The following is a 25,034-nucleotide window of genomic DNA, read 5'->3' as shown; positions in this document are numbered from 1 at the left end:
GATTCATATCTGGGTCTTCTATTCTGTTCCACTGGTCTTCACATCTGTTTTTGTGCCAGTACCATGCTGTTGGTGTTGCTATGGCAGGTATTGTGATACCTCCAGCATTACTCTTTTTGCTCAATATTATCTTAGCTATTCATGTCTTTTGAGCTTCCATTTGAACTTTAGAATTGATTTTTCTGTGGTCATCATTGGGGCTTTCTCTTGGTCCCTCCCTCTCCTTAGGATAGATATGGTAGGCTGGATGGCAGTTGGTGGTATCCTTCTCTACCAAACAGGTTTGGGAGTTTCCACTCAAGATGCTTAAGCACAGTTTCATCTTAGGTGTTCGTTGGGGAGGGGAACAGTCAAATTCTAATTGTTGGGTAGGTGGATTCTCTGAGATGGTCCCGTGAGGAACTGATGTGTGAGCAGTGGCCAGCCAGGCAAGCCTGAGAGATGGAGTTGAGCTATTTGGTTCAAAGCTCTTCTCTGGGAAGGCAGTTAGTTTCAGCTTGCTACTAACCCTTCTCTGAAGGGTGTGAATGCATTGTTACATCCTGAATCTGTAATGGCTAAGCTGCCCTCCCATACACAGACTCCATTAGCCACAGCACTTTGTGTAGTTGACCCTCCCCTGCCAGCCAGAGTGTGAGATTTTGCTCCCTTTATTAGGCCAACAGGTTTGTCTAGGATATGTGCAATCAATGCCCACAAGCTGAGCCAGACTATGAGGTATCCTCTAAGACAGAAGATGCTCCATGTTCACCTAACTTGGTTGTTGTCTCTCAGTGGTTCTGGGTCCCAAGAAGCAATCACAGGTTACACATCCACCATTCTGGGTGGCACAACTCAGGTGCTTTTAGAACTTGTTCTGCAGTCCTCTGTGTTGGTGCTTTTTCCTCTTCAGAGAAAGAGAGAAGAATAAAACTGAAACCCATCTCTAGCACCCTGTGGTGTACCAGCCAATAGCAACTCTGCCCAGGCCTCTAGGACTGATTTGTGCTATAAAATTCTAATGTAAATGTTGGTAGATGTACATTTAGTCTGCATGCATATTGGCAATATATTGCTTAGTGGAGTAGCTCAGTACTCTGGGGTCTATCAACAATCTGCCATCTTATTCCCTCCTCTTTATTTTTGAGTCAAAGTATAAATCTTAAACTCAAACCAGTGTCATGCTTAATAATGTAGCATGTAAACCTATCTTTTTTATTTCAGTGCCATTTTAAAAGCATAATTTTTTTCTTCTGCAAGAGTCTTTATGGTACAACAGGACTACATGAGACACAATTAGATTTCTAATACTCAAGGATGCCTCCCACCAATCCTAATATTTGTCAGTGAAGGAAATGCCCTGTGTAAGGTGAGGAAGTGGAATGACTTCATGAATGTCTTCAAGTCTCTAGTCTCTTCCAAACTGGCTAGAATTTTTGTCTGCATATTCCAGAAAATACAGCATCCTTAATACAGACACAATGCATGTCATGTTATTTCCTGTTATAGAGATTTGGAATTTGGTGCCTAAACACCTGTAGAAAATACAGGGAAAGATAAAACTTGGGCTGTCAAATATGAATAGTGTTGGATCCCTTAAAAATGTATTATTCAGATGTTTGAAATAAATTCACTATTCTTTCTACCTTCTCTGGGAAACCATCAAAAAGTAAAAAGAGATTCTTTGATGAAAATAGTGTAGCAAATACAAAATATCTTGAAATAGCTGCCTAGAGCAGTTGACTTCTCATAGAAAGCCCAAAAGTCAGAGAAATAAAATGTGATGGCAAATTGCAATGGTACTAAATCTCAAAAAAATACCACCCCAAAAATGTTATTGGTAGGACAAAAACTGAGTATTACAACAAAAAGTACAGGGAGACACTGTGACCAAATGGTTAAACTCAACATTATGAGTCATGGGTTAATCAACAGCCTGTGCCTCCTGATTTGATCCCTCATAACTCAGCCTTACCTGTGAGATACTCTTGTCAAAGGCAAAAACTGAACGTAAACACAGAGAAGCAGAAGACAAACCTCATCAGGAATACATGTCCATTCTACAAAACAGCTTATTTACACTTTATGAAAGTGTCAATACCAGAAAATACAAAGAAAGACTTAAGAATACTTTCACATTTTAGAATTGCATGCTATACATAAGATCACAAAATCTTGGAGAATCTTGAATTCTTCTTTGCTGTAAACAAGATACAATTGGGACTTTATGTGAAATGGCAATAAACTGTGTAGATTATATCAATGTTAAATTCTTTATTTTGATCATTTTAACATGGTCATGAAAGAAAATTTCTTGTTAACTGGAAATACTTAGAAATTTTAGAAATAATGTGTTATCATGACTGCTCAAACTTTTCAGAGCAAAACATAAATAAGCCTATACATATGTAAAAGAGAGAAATGACAAGAGTAAGACAATGACATTTTCATATATCTATAGTGATGTGTATATACAATATATATCTATATGTATGTACAAATACACAAAAAGAAAGAGAAGAAGGCAAAAAGTAAATGTGGAAAAATGCAAATATAAACAGAATCTGGGAAAAGTATTCAATTTTTTTGCAAATTTTAGCTGTTTATGAAATTAGGTCAAACATAAAATTTTTTTAAACAAAATAGCTCTTTGTAAAAAAAAATAAGCATAAAATCAGAGCCAGTGATTATTATTTGCGCAATTTATACAAATAGGTAAGAAAACCTTGTCATCATCAAAAGGTAATGAGAACTACCACATATGAACACAGGTCACAGTACTGTAATTTGGTTTGTAGCATAAATTTCTCAGGGTAATGACCTGGTTCAGAGTTCTTAACCTTCAGATTTTAATGAGCCCAATAAAATCTCCCATCTTGTGGAATCAATGTGAGGAAAAAATGAGCAAACATACATGCTTAAAACAGTTCCCCCAAAATGATAAAGCATTTTATAAAAGCTGAGTATGTCTGCACCAACTTAAAGAAAATGTCACCAAGCTAATTGTACTATGTCAGAAATTATATTAATTTCAAAATCTGTAATTGATCCAGATGCAGTGGCAAACAACATAAGTCCAGCACTCAGGAAGCAAAGACAGGACTATAGTAAATTCAAGTTCAGCCCAGACTATATAGCATCATCTTGTCTCAAAATTATTAAAACAAAAACAAACTAAAATATATAATTAATTCCTTCTGTAATGTGTTCACTCCATTCTTTACTTCATCTAGCATTGTAATACATGCTGAGGAATTACATGTGAGTTTATTTTCTGAAGAGAAACCAAATAATAAAAAACCTTTTTAGTAAAACATATAGCATGTTAGTTTAAGCTGCTAACAATTATTGGAACAACTTATTTATATCTGCACTATAAGATATTGAATATTAGGAGAATGGTGATAGAGAAAGAGTAAGTATAAGTAATGAGGGGGTTAATTTGATTAAAGTATGAAATTATACAGGACTAAAGTACTAAGACAAAACACCCCTTGGACTATCAAAATACATTTTTAAAAATTGAAGGACCGGAGTACAAAATATGTCATTTCCAGAGGTGGGTACCAGTGGAAGGGAGGGGGAATAAGGAAAGAGTGAATGGGGATATTGTGGTTTTGTATTCATGTATGAAAATGGAATTAAACCTGTTGAAATAGTTATAAAAAGAGGATAGGGGAATGAGGAGGAATGATGGAGGGGGTAAATCATCTAACTAATATGTATTTTAAGAACATATGTAAATATCACAATGTATCCCCCTGCAGAATTATCATATGATAAAATAAAATTTAAAAATTGAAGAGTTAACATTACATGTATCAGAGATAAGGAATGTAGAGTGTGAGTTTTTTAAAGGAGATCAGTTAAGGATAAATATATAAAGCTCAACAAAATGCTATCCAAACAAAAATATAAACTTTTAACTTCTAAAATTCAATGAGAAATCCTTGCAATAGAACCAACAGAAATGGGCAATTTAAAAGCAATAAAACATTTCCCTAGCAACAGCTCACTCTAAACATGCAGAGATGTATCCAATGCATAAAACCCTATAATATAATGGGTAAATTATGTCATAGAATAAATACATGTCAGAATAAAATAGTGTGATGGCATAGACAACCAATTACAAGTCATGTCAAATATTATACCATTATAAACTTTTAAATTTTCCAATAAAATTAAAACTGAAGTAAATTTTAGCTATTACTACAATTATTTCATATTATACTGAATGTATCTACCAATCTACTAATTTAACAAGGGAAATAAATTAGTAGAGTTAAAATTTGAAGAGAAAGAAATGCAGATACAGTAAAAGTTACACAAGTATACTCTTGGATGAGGTGGGGGAGGGGAGGAGAGGGTGATGGTCAGAGTAGAGAAATGACCCCAAACAATGTATGCACATTTGAAAAAATGAATAGAAAAAAAGCAATTCCTAAACTTAAAAACAAAGCATAAGCATAATATTCATAAAGTTGGTAAAAGAAATGCAAAGAGAATTGGTGAGGCAACAAACTAGGTAAATCTGTAAGAAAATAATTTAACTGTAAATCTTGCTGTGATATACCTCACAGGCAGAAAGAACTGCAAAGGAATTCCAATTGCATCCTGTTGTTATCATATTTTATTTAGATTTGGGTTTTGTTTTTCAATCAATTCAGTTCTGTTGTTAACATATTTTATTTAGATTTGGGTTTTGTTTGTTTTTCAATCAATTCAGTTCTATTGATGTTTCATAGACAAATAGGTTTCATACATGCTTTGGGTATACAATATGACATATATACACACATACATGTACATACATGTGTGTGTATAAATGATAATAGATAGATGGATGTATATAGTGCCATGATCACCATTACTAGCTTAATAAATGTGTCCATCAATTGCAAAGTTCTTTTTTTTTTGGTGTAAGCATACTTAGGATCTATCTTCTTACAAATTCAAGTATTCAATGCACTATCCTTCACTATAGCTATCATACTGTGTATTAGACTACAGAAATCATTTATCTTGCAGAATGAAACTTTATACTCTATGCACAATGTATCATTGTCTTCAAAACTACAGCCCACGAAAACCACAATTCTCTCTACTCCTATGAGTGTGACTTTTAAATTCACATATAAAGGGCATCATGCAGGGTTTGTCGCTTTGTATCTGGATTATATCATTAGAATCATTTCTTCAAGTTCAACTTTGTTGTCATGTATGACATGAGTACTTACTTGAAAAAGTTTAAAAGTTGAATTCAGTGTCTGTTTTTGAAACTAGCACTGGGGGACCAGTGAGGAATGGCTAGGAGATTAATTCTATTGTTTTGTCATTCTGAAGGGTTCTAATTTTAGTGTTATTATCTACTACACTTTCCATTTTTATTTTAAAAAGTAAATTAACTCACTAATATTTCATATGTGGTTAAAATGAAATTACATAAATATAATGGTGTAGGTAGCATTTAAATGTTTACTATAATAAAAAGAATCAAGAAAAGAAAATCATAAAACAAGGATGATAATAAAAATTTAAAAAATAGATTAAATCAGTATAAAGCAATAAAAATTTCATTCATTAATTTATTGCATATATTCAAGGACTCCCTACAATATGTGTAATGCACTATTCTAAGAGGTAATAAACAAGACATTAGAGAGAATGCATTATAAACAGGAAATATTAATGGAACAAATGAAGAAGCCATTCATTAATTGAAATACTTTGATGGAAGGGAAGTTAGCATTAGATTATTAAAAATATGAATATGATCAAAGTAACTTATATGCATGTATACAATCCATCAGAATAATGAAACACATTAAAATTTGTAAAATGCGGGAAAGAGGATAAGAAAGAGTAATAGAAGGGACAAATTTTTTAAATCACATTATATACATATATGGACATATCACAAACTCTTTAGTATAATCGATGTATACAAATAGAAAAAAGACATTTGAATCCTCAGTAGACAGCATTAATGTCAAATGACTCTTATCATAGTGGATGGCTCATTTACTCCTGACATAAATTTTTTTCTACAGAGCTTCTTCATAGCATTTGTCATCTCTGAGTTTCTAAGAGTGTAGATTAATGGGTTCAACATAGGTGTTATGACTGTATAAAACACACTCAATGATTTGTCAGTTGGAAAAGTCTTGGCAGGTCTGGCATACATGAAAATGCAGGGACCAAAAAAGCAGACAACCACTGCAATATGGGAGCCACAGGTTGAGAGAGCTTTCCTCCTCCCTTCCTGACTAAGGTTCTTTAGAGAGTACAAGATGACACCATAAGAGATGAGTAAGAGCAGAAACACAATCACACACATCAGTCCACCATTGACCACCACTAAAATGCCAATGACATAGGTGTCAACACAGACAAGTTCCAATAAAGGGTACATGTCACACATAAAATGATCAATGACATTTGGGCCACAGAATGGGAGCCCATAAATAGTGACAAGTTGAATAACAGAGTGCAAAAACCCTCCAACCCAAGACACTATGAGTAACACAACACACATCCTTTGCTTCATGATAACCAGATAATGCAAAGGCTTACAGATGGCCACATAGCGGTCATAGGCCATCACCAATAGAAGACAGATCTCTGATCCACCAAAGAGGTGTTCTGTAAACAGCTGAATCATACAAGACTTGAAAGATATGGTACTATTCTCAAAACACAAGTCTGACAACAATTGTGGAGAAATGGTTGATGAGTAAATAATATCCAAAAAAGATAAACTAGCAAGAAAGAAGTACATCGGTGAGGCCAGGTTTTGACTGAGAGTTATAGTCATGATAGTGAGCAGATTTCCCACGAAACTCAAAATGTAGAACAGCAAGAATATAACAAAAAGTATTTTCTGTTCCTTTGGATTCTGAGTGAGGCCCATGAGAACAAAATAAGTGACATTGTTCCTTGGTTCCATGTGTTTTTTACTGGGGCTGATTTCAGCAGTTTACCTACAAAACAATGAAAATATTTATAGAAACATTATAATCTTAATCTTTGTATATCCACTAAAACATATATGAAGCATATATTTCTATCAAACAACTTGCCATAGATATCTGAATTACCAAGTTGACTAATACAAATTCTGGTCACTAATATTGATACATAATGATGGGGAAGACAATTAAGATGAAGTCCTAAGTGTCAGTAGAAATATCATGCTATGCTATGGGTTTGAAGAATTTATATATCAACTGGAATCTGGCAAGGTTGCTCTGAAAAACCAACACTTTAGATGACTTTAAAGGAGAAGTAAGATGAAAAGAAGAAAGAAAGAATACACCATGTATAAAGTCATAAAGTGTAATAATGAAAACTCACTTACAGTAATTTACATACATATTGGTAATGGGTAGAACAAATTATGAATGTAAAAACATGGACCAGATGTCACAGAATTTCTAGCACTGCTACTTTAAAGCAATGATTACAGGGGTGGGGGCATGACTCAAGTAGTATAGCAACTGCCTGGCATACAGAAGGCCCTGAGTTCAAACCCCAGTACCACCAAAATTAAACAAATAAATAATTAAATTAATTAACTAAAATGATTGTCTTTCATCCTCTTTCCAATAACATGTTCCTCATTTCCATTTGAGACCTCAACCACAAGTATATCAGCATCCAAATTTCTAAGAACACTCTGTTCATGATGATATATGTATTCTCTCGGACAACAGATGACTTCTCTGTAGTTCTCTTTATTTTCTGAGCCCTTACAAAAACCACCTTTCAATGACCATACTTCTACCAACAATCTATTTCTTCAAGGCAATCTGGGTCTTTTTACCATTAGGCCCTACAGGTTTCTGGGTCTACCAATTACATTCTCCCAGAGTTACCAGCACATATTAAGACACTTGTTTCAGCAGCACTCCCACTTCCCAGTACCAAAAGCTAAGATCTTTTGTTAGAGCTGTTGTAACAAAGTAGCAGCACCCAGGTGGTTAAACAACAACACTGTGTTCTCTCAGAAATTTTTATGCTAAAAGTTCAATATCAATCATAGACACTATTGCTTCATTCACAAGACTAAGCAAGAAGAAGCTGTTCTATTCCTCTCTCCTTGGATTATAGATAACTAATTTATATTCATGTGGCATTCTCCCTGAATGCAAATTTCCACTTCTAATAAGGAACCAGTCACACAGGATTATGGTCCATCTTAATGAATTTTAACTTGATGATCACTGTTAAAAACCCCGTCCCTAAATAAAGTCACATTCTGAAGTCCTGGAAGTTAGGGCTCTAACTTGGGACTCTTGGTGAGGCAGGCCAGAACCAGGACTCTTAAAACATATACGAACTTTCTCTTTCTCTCTCTCTCTCTCTCTCTCTTGTAAATATGTACAGATTATTCACACCTCAGCCTCAGCCAGAGGACAGCTGGAACCACCACTACAGACCAGGGACCAGCCAAACTCCTCCTCACTTAGCAATTATTGGTGATCAAACTTAGCAATTATTGGTGATCAAGAATTGCTCAAGCTTTCCCTTCCCATAGGTTAGTGTAGGCTCAAAAATCACCTGGGTACAAGAAGAGCTCACTCTCCTTCCAACTCATCCCTGGCCCATTATGGCTATTTCTAACATTTTCCATAACAGATAATAAATTTTGCTATCAACATTACTACATCCACATATCCTGCCTGGATGCATTCACATGGGATATAAGGATCTGAATTTTCTGTTTTAGATAATAAAACCATAACAACTTTTTGTGACCATGTTGTATGAATGGTAACTCTCACAGTTGCAGACATACAAAACAGTCATTCAAATCTCTTTTTATTGTCTTTACTTTGATCTTACTAACATATAAATGCATAAAATATAAAAGAAGTGGTTATAAAACACTTACATTTTGTCATGTTGACTGAATAATGCAGTATTCCATGCATCATAGAATAACCACTATCTCATATACAGACAGAGTCTACACTAGTAGTCATGTCATCTGAGGACAGAAATCTAACAAAACACCTTTCACAATGAATGTTCTACTTCTCCAGATAGAAGATAACTCCTAATCATATAACATGGCTGATAACTAAATTTTCTTTAATATTTAAGATATATTCATGGCATGCATTATGTACAACCTGACCAGCACATTTACATGCAGAAGTATTTTTTTTAATATTTTGGTTCTTATTAACTCAGGTTACCTCATTTCCTATGTAATGAAAAATTCACCCAATTACAAAACATGGTTTCCTCCACCAGCTGTTATAGATGTACCTTTTAGGAGTTTGTTTATAATTTGAAGGCAGACTTTTTACCTCACTCTCAAAGAGCTGGATGGAAATCCTTCTTCCACCCAGTATGTACGGAGAAGCCACAAAAACTGTATTATTCCTTGTGGATAAATCCTTTTAAATATTTCAGAAAATCATTGCTTTCATTGCAGTTCTATTTCAAAGGAACTGTGTCCTACAAACAGAAAAATTAATATTTTCCATATTAGGAAAATATATCAAGACTGCAAACAAACCCTATGCCCACATAAGAAGATAAAAACTATTCTTTTTAGTCGGCAAGGTTTTGTCTCACAAGTTCATCTCTAATAACTTCAATAAAGAATAAGTACCATCCAGCTGATAAGCCCTTTTCCTGTCTTATGTTGGTATAACCAAATACTTGAGAACTTGACAGATCATTTGCATGCATTTTCAGATCATGCTTTAAGCCTAAAATACCTTCTGAAATAATTATGTCAGTTACAATGGTGACAGTATCTTCTATCTGACAGGGGGAAAAGTAGTCAGTGAAGATGTTATTCCTCATAACAGCATTAATCATAGACTCCTGCAATTGGCATGTGTCCAAGATGGATTCTTCCTTAATTAAATTCACTGGGAATTCTCTTCAATTTGAAAAGTATATATATATGTAAAGATACAGTTAAATAAATCACATGACTTAGAATCCAGAATATGAAAAAGTAAAAAATTGTTTCAGAAATATTTTGAAACAATTAGTAATGAAGAATAAAACATCAGCCCAGTTTATTTGTTCAAGGAAATGAATTTGTTATTTGCCTGGACAAATTATTTTTACTTTTACCTAATACTTGATTTGTTATTTCTAAAAGATGTACATAGTTATAGAAACCATTCATTTTTGCTAAAAAAATTACAAAGATTTATTTTGTTTCAGGTTCTATGTTATCAATTTGATACAATAGATGATAAGACAAAAAAATCAGGATGTAGTCCTCCCTACATTGGCTTTATATCTTGTAACAGATACAAAAAATAAAAATGGGAACAACTTGAAAAAGTAATTATAATCCCTGATCAGTATAAATTAGATAACCATTAAGGGATTATGACAGAAAATAATGCTGAGATAACCTGTAACTTATCTAATCAAAGAATGCCTATTTTAAGGGCAATAGTTAAGCTGAAATCCAAATATGAGAAGTCAAGCATATAGGAAATACTGTTATGCAGAAAGATCCAACACCGAGATGAGTGAGACAAGTTCTATACTAGGAAAGATAGTTTAATGTGAAGGGAAAGGATAGGAAATAAGAAAGGGGAAGTATAAAATAAAGGATTAAAGCAAAGAAATTTGGATTACATTTAAAGTTCTTCTGATTTGAGAGTACAGAGGACTTCCAGTTAGTGGTCCAGAAAGAATTCCAGACACACTAATTAGCAACTCAAATTCAGTAATGGAGAAAAATAATTATACATTGGTACCTACTGAGTTTTATTTCAGGTATGCATGGCTGGCTTAGCATACAAAGATCAATCAATGTGATCCATTAGACCAAAAGATCAAGAAGAAAAATCATATTTACATCAATAGACGTAGTAAAGTAGCTAATTAAATTTAACACCCTTCCTCACAAAAACACTTAGTAAGACAAGAATATAAGAAAATTTTCTAAATTTATAAAGGTATTTATTTACCTTTATAGTATAAACAACTGAACTCAATATTTGGAAGCAAACAGTATGGGTGCATAAATTTTCAGTGGGTAATGGATACATAAACTATGGTACATCCAAACAATGAAATGGTGTTTGTTACCAAAAAAACAGGTAACAAGCAAAAAAAGACCAAGAAAATTTAAATATATGTTATCAAGTGAATAAAACTGAACTTAAAAGAATGTATACTACATAGTTTCACCTACATGACTTTCAGGAAAAGGAAAAAGTATGGAGACATTTAAAAGATCAGTAGTTGTAACCAGGTGTGGGGAAAGACAAACAGGTGGAACACACAATTTTTATATTTTAGTGAAATTATTTCATGTGATGCTACAATAGTGGATGCATGTCATACATTTTTCCAAGCCCATAAAAATACAAATCCAAATGCCAACCCTGATGCAAACTTTTGAAGATAATGCTGTTATATTAGGTTAACCAACAGAACCACTAGGTTATAGAACATTGACAGTGGGTGTATGGTTTGACTGTGTCCAGTAAGTCTCATGTATGAGAAGCAGTGCAACAGAATTTAGAGATGACACATTTTTTTTTTGCTGTACTGGTGATTGAACTCAGGGCCTCCCATTTGCTAGTCAAGTGCTTGAGCGACTCTGCCAGCTCCAGAGGTGAGACTTTTTAAAAGATGATGAGTTCATGAGGGTTCCGTTTTCATAAATGAATCAATGCTGTTATTATATAAATGGGTCATCAAGAGAGTGAGTTCCTGATAAAAGCAAGTTTGATTCTCTCACTCTTGCCCTCTCTTGCCCTACTGCCTTCTACCATCATGGTATGACATAGCACGAAAGCTCTCTCCAAATTTTAATGCCATGTTCTCTGACATTCCAGCCTTCTGAATAAGGATACAAATATATCTCTGTTTTTTATAAAGTTATCAGTCTCAAGCTTTGGTTGTAGCAACAGAAAATGGATGAAGTGGAGGAGCTATGCATGTGGGGACAGAGGTTGTAAAGAAACCCTCCCTCTGTACATTCTGTTAAAATTTAGGTGGTCTAAAACTGCTCTGAAAAATAAATTATATTATTATAAAATAAAAGCTTGAGAAGCATTCAGAGTAAAGAAGCACAACATTGAAGATGAGCTTTTTAGAATGGCTATCATCAAGGAGAATGATGGAGGGGATGAATTTAACTATGATAATTTTGTAAGCACTTTTATAAATGTCACAATGTGCCTTTAGTACAACAATAATATGACAACTAAATTGTAAAATAAATAAATAAAATCTCCACCCAAAAAAGAAACTTAAAAGACATGAAAAAAAAAAAGCAAAGGCTGATGAAGGATGAAGTTATGGTGGAAGAAGGAAAAGGAGCACTTAACATCTGTCGGTGGGGTTGTAAATTAGTACAGGCACTATGAAAATCAGTTTGGAAATTAAAAAAAGTTAAAAATACACTTACCATATTATCCAGCAATATCACTTCTGAGTGTATATCTGAAAGTATCAAAGTCAATTTACTATAGAAATACCTGAATACCCATGCCTATTCCAGAACTATGCTTGATATCCAAGTTATAGAGTTAGCATATGTGCCTATCCACAGATGAAAGGATAAAAAAAGTAAGTGCTGGCAGACTGGCTGAAGAGGTAGAGCAACTGCCTGCAAGTGTGAGGCCCTGAGTTCAAACCCCAGTGCTATGAAAAGGACAAAGTGAGTTTTATATATATATATGTATGTTTTATTCAACCATAAAGAAAAAGAAAATCTTGTCATTTGGAGGAAAATGCAAAAAAAAATCTGAATAGAACTACAGATCACCATGTTATACAAAATAAGCCAGGCTCAAAACACCAATGATTCATGTTTTCTCTCATATGTGGAACTGAATGTGGAAGGGTCATGAAAATTAAAGGGGACTATGAGGAATACTGATGGGGGAAGAAGTGGAAGAAGGAGGGGACATAAGAGTTAGTAGAGGGGTTAATAGGATCAAAGTAAATGACATGCATATGTAAAAATATCACAGTCAATTCTATTACTTTGGGAAATTAATACATTCTAATAAAATTAGTTTGGGAAAAAATCAGCAATCACAGATGACAGGTAAAAGGCATTAATGATCAAATCATGGAAAATGCATATAAAGAATTTTATATCCGTGAAATAATCAAATTTGATTGAACAATGTGAATTAAAGAAGACAAATGAACCATAATTCTTTAAACAAATTATCAAAAATCATAGTATTAAAAAGGGCAGTTTTGTGAGAATGTGGGAAAAAAAGGGATTCTCATTGATTGTGAGCACTAGTGCATCATTCAACAAGATCACAGATAGCATTTTGGCAATAACTATGAAAGCCAACATTTAAATACATACACTAATTGACTCATCAACACAGCTTCTAGGAACACTCATTTAAACTTATTCATGAGTTTGCTATAGAATTACTTGCTATAAAACAAAACTGGGAGCAACTAGAATGTATACATCAATTTTAGTACACCTTTATCAGGAATATTACATAATAAAGGGGAAATTGAAAATGAATTAGATCTATGTAAATTATTATAAAGATCTTCAAGATACTGAGGAGTAAATGCAAGCTTCTGTACAAAGACAGATGACCCCTCATGCATATATGTAAATATACTTGTGTTTGTCAAGAATAAATACTTGAAGAATCTTAGAAACACCATGCCATGCTTGCATTTCACTTGGAGACTCTGGTGGAGGACAAGTAGGGTTTTTTCCCTGAACTTTTATTATTTTATATGGGTTCTATTGTTAATATTTATTATTATCATTATACCCTGCATTCTATATTTTAAAAAGTAAAGCTGTTATACCAATTTCAATGCAATCCAATTGAAATCAAATAAAACATAGTGTTTAATATTACATATTAGACTAATATAATTAAAAAAGAATGAAAAGTAAAGAAAATAATCTAACAACAAAACAAAGAATGGCAAAGTAAGTAACAAAATAAATGAATTACTTACAATGAAATTTAAGGTTTTGTCCCTCTTGAAAACAATGGCAGGGCAGCTACAGAAGGCCAAGGAATATAAACCAGAGAAAGCCAAAAGCCAACTGAAGTAGTTCCTGAATGAGATGTTAATCTTGTTTGCAATTATTTGAAGGGGAGAAACCATCTGGATCAGGAAGTTGCAATTAAAGTATTGGCTAAGGCATAAAGAAACAATAGTCAGATCCAAGACAGTGACCAGCAGGCAGAAGCAGACAGTGTGAGCTCCACGAATCAAAAACCTTTCTGAGATGCTGGAACCACACTTGGAGGAAATACAGCACCAAGGAGAATCAAAACTTCGACACCCTGAACCCCTAGCCCACAGAAAGCTTCTCCATGCCACGTTACGCTGAGAAAACAGGAGGGCTGCCAAAGTCGCCAGACACCAGCTCTAAACCTGCTTGAGAGACATTCAGCAGACCAAACAGGTCAGTGCCAAGCATCATGCAGTATCCCCCAGCCACCCCTGGGATAAACCAGCATAGCCCACTGGGCAGACTGACCACACACACACACACACACACACACACACACACACACGAAAAAAAAAACCTGAATAAACAACAAACTGAAAACTAGCACACAGCAGAGGGGGCAGGAAGCTGAAAGTGCACCAGAGAAGGGGGGAGGAGCAAGGAGATGATCTCAGCACAAACCTTCAGTAAACAAAAGCTGGAAGGGCAGGAGAGTAAACAGTGGGTGGGTAATAAGCCAATGCCTGAAAAAGGGTCCACAAAGCTCATTTCCTGAGCCAGTGAACAACATCCAAAGTCAAACAGCCCTGCAAAATTAAAAAACAAACAGCAAACCACCACAACATGCTGACAGTAGGGGTCCTGCTGACAGATCACTGACCTTGCCCCAGAGAAAGGGGCAAGGCAAAGAAACAAGTCCCCAGTAATCAAGCACAGTGAAAAGCCAACTCCAAAGCAGGACAACATACAAACTCAAACTGCCACACCTCACTGAGGGAGGAGCTGACCAAACAGCTGCCACTGAAATACAGAAGCAGAAAAGAAAACACTACCCAACCACAAGGGGAGACTATGACAGAATTTTGGCTTAAATACCAACACCAAGACTGGATGATGGAGGATTAACACCACAACTTAAAGGAAGACAAAAATTCTATTGTTCCTGAACCTGGAATTTGTTTGTTTGTTTGTTTGTTTTGCTTCTTATTTGTTTGTGTTTGTTTCTTCATCTCTTCCCATTGATTTCTTTGGGGGTTTGGGTTTTTTTTTTTCTTTTGGGGTTTTTTTTGTTAGTTTTACTATTGTGAATTAGTTAACACTACATTACACACAGACAGGGACATAAATAGCACACACCCTTAGCTAAAAACCCAATGCAGCCAAAAAACAAAATTAAACCAAGGGAAAGAAAGCAGGTGACTGAAATCACCAAGTAGCCTATCAAAAACATAGTGGCACAGTACCAAGTGGAGCAATGGGAAGACAAAAAAGGGATGGAAATCATTCTCCCCCCAAAAATAATTTAATACAAGATTCAGAGATAAATGAAGAAAACAGATGCCCAGTCCCAGAGTCCAACAAAACAAAGATAAATGATGCCAAGGAACCCAACACCCACAAAAATTACCTTAAAGAAGAAATTCTGCAAATAATCACTGAGAATATCATGGAGATGTTACCAGACATGGTTAACCAAACGTACAAGAGGCACAAAGCAAGTGTCAGCCACTATAAGAAAACAGAAATAATCCCATGCATTCTATTTGATCACAATGCATTAAAACCAGAAATCAACAACAAAAACAACAGTAAAAAACATGCAAACATTTGGAAGCTGAACAACATATTGCTCAATGATCAGTGGGACATTGTTGATATAAAAAAAGGAAATTAAAATGCTCCTGGAAGTTAATGAAAATGAAAACACGACCTACCAGAACCTGTGGGACACAGCAAAGGCAGTCCTAAGAGGAAAGTATAAAGCCATGAGTGCATATGTTAAAAGGACACAAAGATTTCAAATCAATGACTTAATGCTACATCTCAAACTCCTAGAAAAACAAGAACAAGAAAAACCCAAGACAAGCAGAAGGAGAGAAATAATAAAAATAAGGGCCAAAACTAATGAAATAGAAACAAAAAAAACATACAAAGAATCAATGAAACAATAAGCTGGTTCTCTAAAAAATAAACAATACTGACAGACTCCTGGCAAACCTGACTAAAATGAGGAGAGAAAAAAACCAAATCAGAAAATCAGAAATGAAAAAAGGGAGATAAAACAAAAATCTAAGGAATCATCAGAGACTACTTTAAGAACCTATATTTTATAAATTTGAAAATCTTGGAGAAATGGACAAATTTCTAGATAATTTTGTCCATCCAAAATTGAACCAAGAGGATATTAATCACCTGAACAGATCTATAACACAAAATGAAATTAAAGCAACAATGCAGCAATAAAGAGTTTCCCAAGAAGAAAAGTCCAGGAACTGAGGAATTCTCTGATGAATTCTAACAGACTTTAAAGAAAAACTAATACCACTGTCCTTAAACTTTTCCAAAAAATAAAAAGGGAAGGAACACTGTCTAACTCATTCTATGAAGCCAGTATTACACTCATCCCAAAACCAGACAAGGGTACCTCCAAAAAGGAGAACTATAGGCCAATCTCCTTAATGAACATTGATGCAAAAAACTCAATAAAATAATGCCAACCTGAATCCAAGAACACATCAGAAAGATCATTCACCATGACCAAGTTGGCTTCATCCCAGGGATGCAGGGGTATTTCAACATATACAAATCTATAAATGTAATACAGCACATCAATAGAAGCAAAGACAGAACCACTTGATCATCTCAATAGATGCAGAAAAAGCCTGTGATATGATCTAACACCACCTCATGATAAAATCTCTAAGAAAATCAGGAATAGAAGGAATGTACCTCAACACTGTACAGAGTATATATGACAAACCTATAGCCAATATCATACTTAATGGAGAAAATCTGAAGCCATTTCCCCTAAAATCAGGAACAAGACAAAGGTGCCCACTATCCCCACTCCTATTCAACATAGTCCTGGAATTCCTAGCCAGAGCAATTAGTCAAGAAGAACAAATAACAACTATACAAATAGGTAAAGAAACTGTCAAAATATCCCTATTTGCAGATGACATGATCCTATATCTTAAAGACCCAAAAAAATTCTACCCCAAAACTCCTAGATACCATAAACAGTAGAGCAAGGTGGCAGGATACAAAATCAACTCACAAAAATCATTAGCTTTCTATACACCTACAACAGAGAATTTCAGAAAACATATATGGAAAAAAATCCATTTTCAAAGGCCTCAAAAAAAATCAAATACCTAGGAAAACTTAACAAAGGATGTGAATGATCTCTACAAGGAGAAATACAAACCCCTGAAGAAAGAGATCAATGAAGATGACAGAATGTGGAAAGATCTACCATGCTCATGGGTTGGTAGAATCAACATAGCAAAAGTGGCTACACTACCAAAAGCAATCTACATTTTTAATGCAATTCCCATCAAAATTCCAATGGCATTCATCACAGAGATTGAAAAATCTACCGTAAGATTCATTTGGAAACACAAGAGACCTCAAATGGCCAAGGCAATATTCAGCAAAAAGAGCAGTGTTGGAGGGATCACAATACCTGACTTCAAACTATATTACAAAGCAATAGCAATAAAAACAGCACAGTATTGTCAAAAAGAAAAAACAGACATGAAGGCCAGTGGAACGGAATAGAGGACCCAGATATGAATACACAGCTATGCCCACCTTATTTTTGACAAAGGTGCCAAAACATATGACAGAGAAAATACAGCATCTTCAACAAGTGTTCCTGGAAAAAGTGGTTATCTGCCTGCAAAAAACTGAAACTAAATCTATGTTTATCACCCTATACTACTATCAACTCAAAATGGATCATGGACCTTAATATCATATTCAAAACTCTGAAGCTAGTACAGAAAGGAGCAGGGAATACTCTGAAAGCAATAGGTGTAGGCAAGGACTTCCTCAGCAGAATGCCAGCAGCTGAGCAACTAAGAGAAAGGATGGACAAATGGGACTTCATAAAACTAATTAGCCTCTGTACAACAAAAGAAATGGTCTCTAAACTGAAGAGACCACCCACAGAGTGGAAGAAAATATTTTCCAGATATACATCAGACAAAGGACTGATAACCAAAATATATAGGGAACTCAAAAAACTAAACTCTCCCCAAATCAGTGAACCAATAAGGAAATAGGCAACTGAACTAAACAAAACTTTTTCAAAAGAAGAAATTCAAATGGCCAAAAAACACATGAAAGAATGCTCACCATCTCTGGCCATAAAAGAAATGGAAATCAAAACCACACTAAGATTCCACCTCACCCCTGTTAGAATAGCTATCACCAAAAGCACCACCAACCAACAGGTGTTGGCGAAGATGTGGGAACAAAAGGAACCCTCATACACTGCTGGTGGGAATGAAAGTTAGTGCAACCACTCTGGAAAACAATATGGAGGGTTCTTAAAAAACTAACATAGATCTGCCATACAATCCAGCAATCCCACTCCTAGGGATATACCCAAAGGAATGTGACTCAGGTTATTCCAGAGGCACCTGCACACCCTGTTTATTGCAGCACTATTCACAATAGCCAAGTTATGGAAATAGCCGAGATGCCCCACTACTGATGAATGGATTAAGAAAAAGTGGTATCTATACACAATGGAGTTTTACTCAGCCATGAAAAATGAAATCTTATCATTCACAAGTAAACAGATGGAACTGGAAAACATCATCCTGAGCGAGGTTAGCCAGGCTCAGAAAACCAAAAATCATATGTTTTCCCTCATATGTGGACTTTAGATTAGGGAAAAGGCAGTAATGTTGTTGGACTTGTGTCACAGGCTAAGGGAACAGCACATGTGGAAGGAATGGGGATAGGTAGAAAACCCAAAACATGAAAGTGTTTAATGTCCCCACCGCAGAGAGCTAATACAGTAACCTTCAAGTGACAGAGGTCAATATGGGAAGGTGGACAGGAAGTAGTGAAGAGGTCAGGTAGAGATGAATCAGTTCGGGTTGTAATACACTTGTGCATGGAAGCAATGCTAGGAATCTCTCTATATAGTTATCCTTTTCTCAACTATCAAAAATGCTATGTCTTTCTTATTATTGCATATGTCCTTTCTTCAACAAAATTGGAGAAAAGGGCTGAACATTTTCTGCCTGAAAGCAAGGGGTTTTGTGGGGGAGAGGATAGGGGGTGAAAAATGATACAAACAATGTATGAATAAATGAATAGAGAAAAAAATGAAATTTATTAAAACTTAATTTAAGAGAAAAATATTTTAAATCAGTGTAGTTCAATTTTTCATTCAATAATTCATACACATATTATTTCTGACATTCTACCACACATTCATTACACTGTTCCAAATACACTGATAGCTTATATTATAGAACTTATTTCTACTGTGATTGGTATTACAAACACAAGGGTCATACTTTATACTTTTCATAAATGCTTTAAGAATAAGGGAATTAGCATCTGATTTGAGAAAATTTCTTGGTTTAAGGAACATATGCCCAACAGTTAAATGTCTATTCTAATGGTAGGTGACTCATTTATTTACTACCTGAAGTGACTTTTCTTTGCGAGAGTTTTTTCATGGCAGTTGTTATATCTGAGTTTTTAGGGTTTGTCATGGATGTTATGACATTCATATTATATAAATGTACAAATAGTATGTATTATTTGAATAAGGTATAATGCATATGGTACATCAGACTGGGGAAAAGCCTGGAATTTAAAAAAATGTGTTGAACTGGGTGCAATAGCTCAAGTGGTAGAGTACTTGCCTACCATGTGTGAAGCCCTGAGTTCAGTCCTTAGTACTGAAAATTAAGTATTGAAAATGTTTTGAGAACAACAGAAAACAACTTCTATGATTGTGAGAAAGCAATTTTCCCAACGAAAATGGCTAAAAGTTATACTGTGTTTTCTCCACAACAGAATGCTAAGTGAGGTAATGCATGTATAAATCGGCTAAATTGAACTACTCTATTATGAGTACATGCATCAAAATAGCATGTGAATGTAATAAATATGAACAGTTTTGTTGAACAATTATGTATATTTAAAATAACTAAAAATAAAGTTAAATCATACAGATGTTCTTATTCATTATGATAAGTGAAAACAGTGTATAAAAAACATGACACAAATAAAGAAGACATTGTGACCCATATAAAAATATGAATTACTGCACATGCTCCTAAAGAACTCCAACAATTCAATGGTAATTGGAAAACAACACATAAAAGTTTGGCAAAAGAGATAGATATTTCATATAAAATTGTAAGAACTAGATGCCTAATCATCATGTCAATATGCTCAACTTTCAGTAGCAATAAGGAAAATCAAACTCAGAGCATCTAACAGTCTTGTGCTCACCATTCCAATCACAAATATATCAACATCCTCACCAAGTGTTGGTGAGGATGTAGAGCCATGGAACTGTAATTCACTGCTGGTGGAAGAGCATCTTAAAATACAGCATTAGGAGAATGCAATCATCTGTATCAGGGAATATATAAACATCCTAATTAACATAAAATCTAAGTTATATATTTTATGACTACTTATACTTGTAGTTAAACTTTTTAAACTATGACTTTAAGAAGTTTAGCATTAGGATTACCTTAGGGCAAAGATATGGGAATGCATCACAAATGTACATACAAATAGTTTCAATGATTTTGATAATATTCTAGGTTATAGGAGACAAAATTTTAAACAAATTGCACATAGTATTGGATGTAACTAAAAATTTAGTTTAACATTTCAAAATAACAGAAGTTTTAAAATATATTTTTAGTCATAAAAGTAAACTTCTTTTATATCAGATCTCTAGACTTACTCATCTGACACATCTGCATCTGCTACTTTGTATCCTCTGGATAACAGGCAACTGTAAGAACATTGTGTGTATTGGGAGCTGATGACAAATAAATAGACTTTAGCTGCTCTTCCAACAAAGACAAAAATATGGGTATCTACGTGATGAGTAAATTTGTTCACTTTAGTAAAAATTTTATTATTTACAGATTTCACATACCATAGTGATGTACACCTTAAATGTGAATGGTAAAATTTACTTCAAAATTTGTACAAAGAAAACCACTATGAAACATAGGTGCTGGTTCCATATTGCAATGAAAGGAACTTTATCTTCTTGGAACATCCCAGATGTTCCAAGATGGCAACATATTTACAAAACTTCCTTTTTAGATAAGATCAAACAACATCTTGATTATACCAAAATGCATTCTTTTAAGTCTATAAAATATTCAAATTGAATACAACGTCCTAAGGAACATGATGCTTACCTAAAATAACACTTCCTTTACCTATTTCTTCTACATCAGGAAATCCAAAATAGAAATACCTACTCTTTGAAACTGGCAAATTTGCACATGCTGAGTACCGAGAAGTTATATAAAATATGCATATAAGTCAGCTTAGTATGACCTTCTAAAAACAAGTATCTATCCCATCACCAAGATCTAGAAACTGGTTTCATCGTCAAAACACTTTGCACCTAACAAACCTGTTCAATGACAGTGTCATTACTTGGAAACAATATCATACAGCATCCAAGTACCCTTAATGTAGACATTGCCAGAGAAGTGGTAGTAATCCTAAAACAAAGTTCAAAATGCAGGTACATAGATTTGTTTTATTAAGGGAATAATGGCCAATCTCAATTCAAAACCTCTTTTATAAAACTAAGAAATTTATCATGTAGCTGGATTCAATTCTCATAAATGTGGTTGATCAGAAATTTCCAAAATAATCTTTTATCTAATTGGTTGCAAGCAATAAGTCATTTTTTTCTAAGTTTCAATCCAATCTTAACTGAGAAAGATAAAGTTACAAGATTTGCTCCATTTTTTACTTATAATAAAACAAACCTTTTGCCTTTTCTTCTTCGACCAGAAATTTTGTATAACATTGATTCTAACCACAAAGGATAATTTATTCTGATTCTTTGATAGCTTTGAATATAGATAATCCATTAGTCAGAATACATTGAGTAGACTACATCATCCTTTGCTAAAATTTGCTGACTATATTTGCTTTAGAGTTGGTATTCTATTCAGTGTGGAGGCATTCTTATTCTATCTATACTTAACATTTTACACCAGAGTTTTGCCATACAATTTTTCATCTCTGAATTTCTCAAGGTGTATATTAAAGGATTTAACATAGGAGTAATAATTGTATAAAAAATGGTCACAAATTTATCAATTGGAAAGTTGGAAACAGGTCTAACATACATAAAAATACAGGGAACAAAAAAGAAGACAACAACAGTGATGTGTGAGCTGCAGGTTGACAGGGCTTTGCGCCTCCTTTCCTGACTGTGAGTCTTAAGAGAGTTTAAGATAATTCCATAGGAGATTAGGAGAAGGATAAAGACCAACATACAGATTGCCCCACCATTAGCAACCACCGTGAGGCCAATGAAATAGGTGTCAGTGCATGCAAGTTTTAGTAATGGGTACATGTCACAGATGAAGTGGTCAATGACATTGGGACCACAGAAAGGGAGACTATACACAAAAACAAGCTGAATCACAGAGTGTACAAAACCTCCAGCCCAGGCCAACAACAACAGGAGGATACAAACCTTTCTATTCATGATAGTCAAATAATGCAATGGCTTACAGATGGCCACATAGCGATCGTAGGCCATCATCACCAGAAGGAAGATCTCAGCACCACCAAAGAAATGGCCTATAAAGAGTTGGCCCATACAAGCTGAAAAGGAAATGTTCTTGTTCTCAGAGAGCAAGTCTATAATCATCCTGGGTGAAACAGAAGTGGAAAAAACAGCATCCATGAGTGACAGATAGGCAAGGAAGAAGTACATTGGGGAGCCCAAAGAGGGGCTGGCAATGACAGTCACCACAATGAGCAGGTTCCCCACCATTGTCACAATGTAGCTAAATAAAAACAGGACAAATAATGCTTTCTGTCCATCAGGATTCTGAGTGAGTCCCAGGAAGACAAATTCTGTGACATTGTTTCTCTGTCCCATTTACTCTTCTCTCATGATTGCTTCAGAGATGAGAGCTTAGGAGAGCAGAACCTGCAATGAAACTGTGAACAAGAGTAGGGTATCTTAAGTTAAGGATCACATCATCATTGCATCTTCTACATAGTGAACCCACACCAAATATTTCATTAACATCTTCTGAGTTCCTCTTCCAGTGAGCTAAATAGAAGTGTTTTGAATAATTATATTTCCCATGGATTTTCTGTTTAGCTTACAGGTACAAGGTTCTATGTCTAGCTCTCAGTGAATCTCATAGAGAAGAATAGTCAAAGGTATTTCACTGATTCATACATTTAAAACAGTTTACTCAAAATGTGTTACAGATGTCAGCAAATACAGGGACTATATTTCTCCTTTTAGGAAATCTATTATATAATTTTGACAATAAACCCTAAATATATCAACTAACACAGATTCAGTCCTTCAACTTCTTGTATTTGTGGAGAGTCAGTTTATGTCTATAATACCAAAAATAGTACCTGTCCTGTAGTGTCTTTTTCAATCCTATGCCCTGAACTGTTACATGTATGTTCTACATGTTTCTAAGGATTTTCAGTCTTCATATGCCTCTTATTAAATCTCAAATCTGGATTTTAAACTGTATCAGATAACTCCAATATTAGCACATTGTTGCTGGTAACAATTAGTTCATCTGACTCTAACTCTCACCTTCTTTAGGAGCTATAATTCTCTCCATTTTATCTGAGCCTACATCAATTTATAACACACTTACATTCACTATTATGATTTTTAGCAAATATTTTAAGCTTATCTGAACTCTCCTTGACTGTCATCAACTGCTAAATCAGCAACTAGTAAACTTTTTATTGAAGAATATAGAAAGTGACAAAAGAAATAGAAAACAGTGGACCTTGGTTTTACACATGAGGCATTCTAGATATAAAGAGTGTTCAAAATAGAACTACCATGTCTAGATTCCAAAAAGTAGCATATTCAAGTGAAAAGGCATAGATTTGGGTCATTTTCTAAAAATGTAATTACAAATGTCAGCTTCCACTTTGTAAATAAATGCAAACTGGATATCAATCCTTTCCAGCCCACCTATCTGCCACACTATTCATTAAGACTTACCTTTTTATACTGTGGACATTTTTTCTTTTTTCACATTTTTGACATTCAAACAACAATTTCCAAGCTTATTACTGTTTCTTTAAAATGCTATCCACTGGGGTTAGGGGTGTGGCTCAAGTGGTAGAACACCTGCCTAGCAAACTTGAGGCCCTGAGTTCAAATCCCAGTGCTGCTAAAAAAGTGCTATCCTTTGATAAAGGGTAACTACTGTGAGCAAATAATGGCTCTTTAGTTTTTAATCCAGAGTTTACAGAGATAAGATTCAAGACATTCTTGGATAGATTGTAGTACAGTGGTGAATAATGTCACACTAGACGTATAAGACTTGTGTTGTAATCCCAGATTCATTTACTTACTATCTGTGTGGACTTGGGCAACTTAATAAACTTCCCTGTGTTTCAATATCATCAGTTTTTACATGACTACATTATTTTACATAACATCTGCCTTCTAGGGTTATTTATTTATTTTTTGGTTGTTAAATGAAAAATACTCTAACTTCTCAACACATGATAAAATATAAATAAATAATATCTGTTATCAAAATTATCAAGTGTTTCAGCCCAAGAACATTATAATTGTGAGCATTGGATCAGAATAAATCATGATCTCTGTCAATATAGAATTATAGGATATAAAGAATAGTATTTTTTAACTCATGAGCCCCTTTTTGAACATAGGACAAAATTGCATGTCTTAAAAGGGAAGAGAAATAACCCAAACATTGTATGCACATATGAATAAAAGAAAATTTTTTAAAAGTCATCTATTTTATTATATATAAATACTAGCAATACTTATGTAAAAAAGAATATGTTTTGGTTATAAAAAAGCAAGAAAATCCCATTTGCA

The 25,034-nt window shown here is 34.4% G+C and overlaps 2 protein-coding genes across 2 annotated transcripts; both read right to left on the bottom strand.

Annotated features, from left to right (window-relative positions):
• Positions 1 to 5,971: 5,971 nt before the first annotated feature.
• Positions 5,972 to 6,928, bottom strand: LOC109702515 (olfactory receptor 4A47-like). The gene has a single exon (XM_020187835.2). It carries the CDS (start codon positions 6,926 to 6,928, stop codon positions 5,972 to 5,974), a length of 957 nt encoding a protein of 318 aa, XP_020043424.1.
• A 15,199-nt stretch (positions 6,929 to 22,127) lies between these two features.
• Positions 22,128 to 23,072, bottom strand: LOC109702507 (olfactory receptor 4A5-like). The gene has a single exon (XM_020187823.1). The coding sequence runs from the start codon at positions 23,070 to 23,072 to the stop codon at positions 22,128 to 22,130; it is 945 nt and encodes a 314-aa protein (XP_020043412.1).
• Positions 23,073 to 25,034: the final 1,962 nt, after the last annotated feature.

The sequence above is a fragment of the Castor canadensis genome, chromosome 1 (assembly GCF_047511655.1).
Source record: "Castor canadensis chromosome 1, mCasCan1.hap1v2, whole genome shotgun sequence".
Taxonomy (NCBI): Eukaryota; Metazoa; Chordata; class Mammalia; order Rodentia; family Castoridae; genus Castor; species Castor canadensis.
Note: the sequence above shows the minus strand (reverse complement) of the source record. Positions and strands in the feature narration are given on the sequence as shown.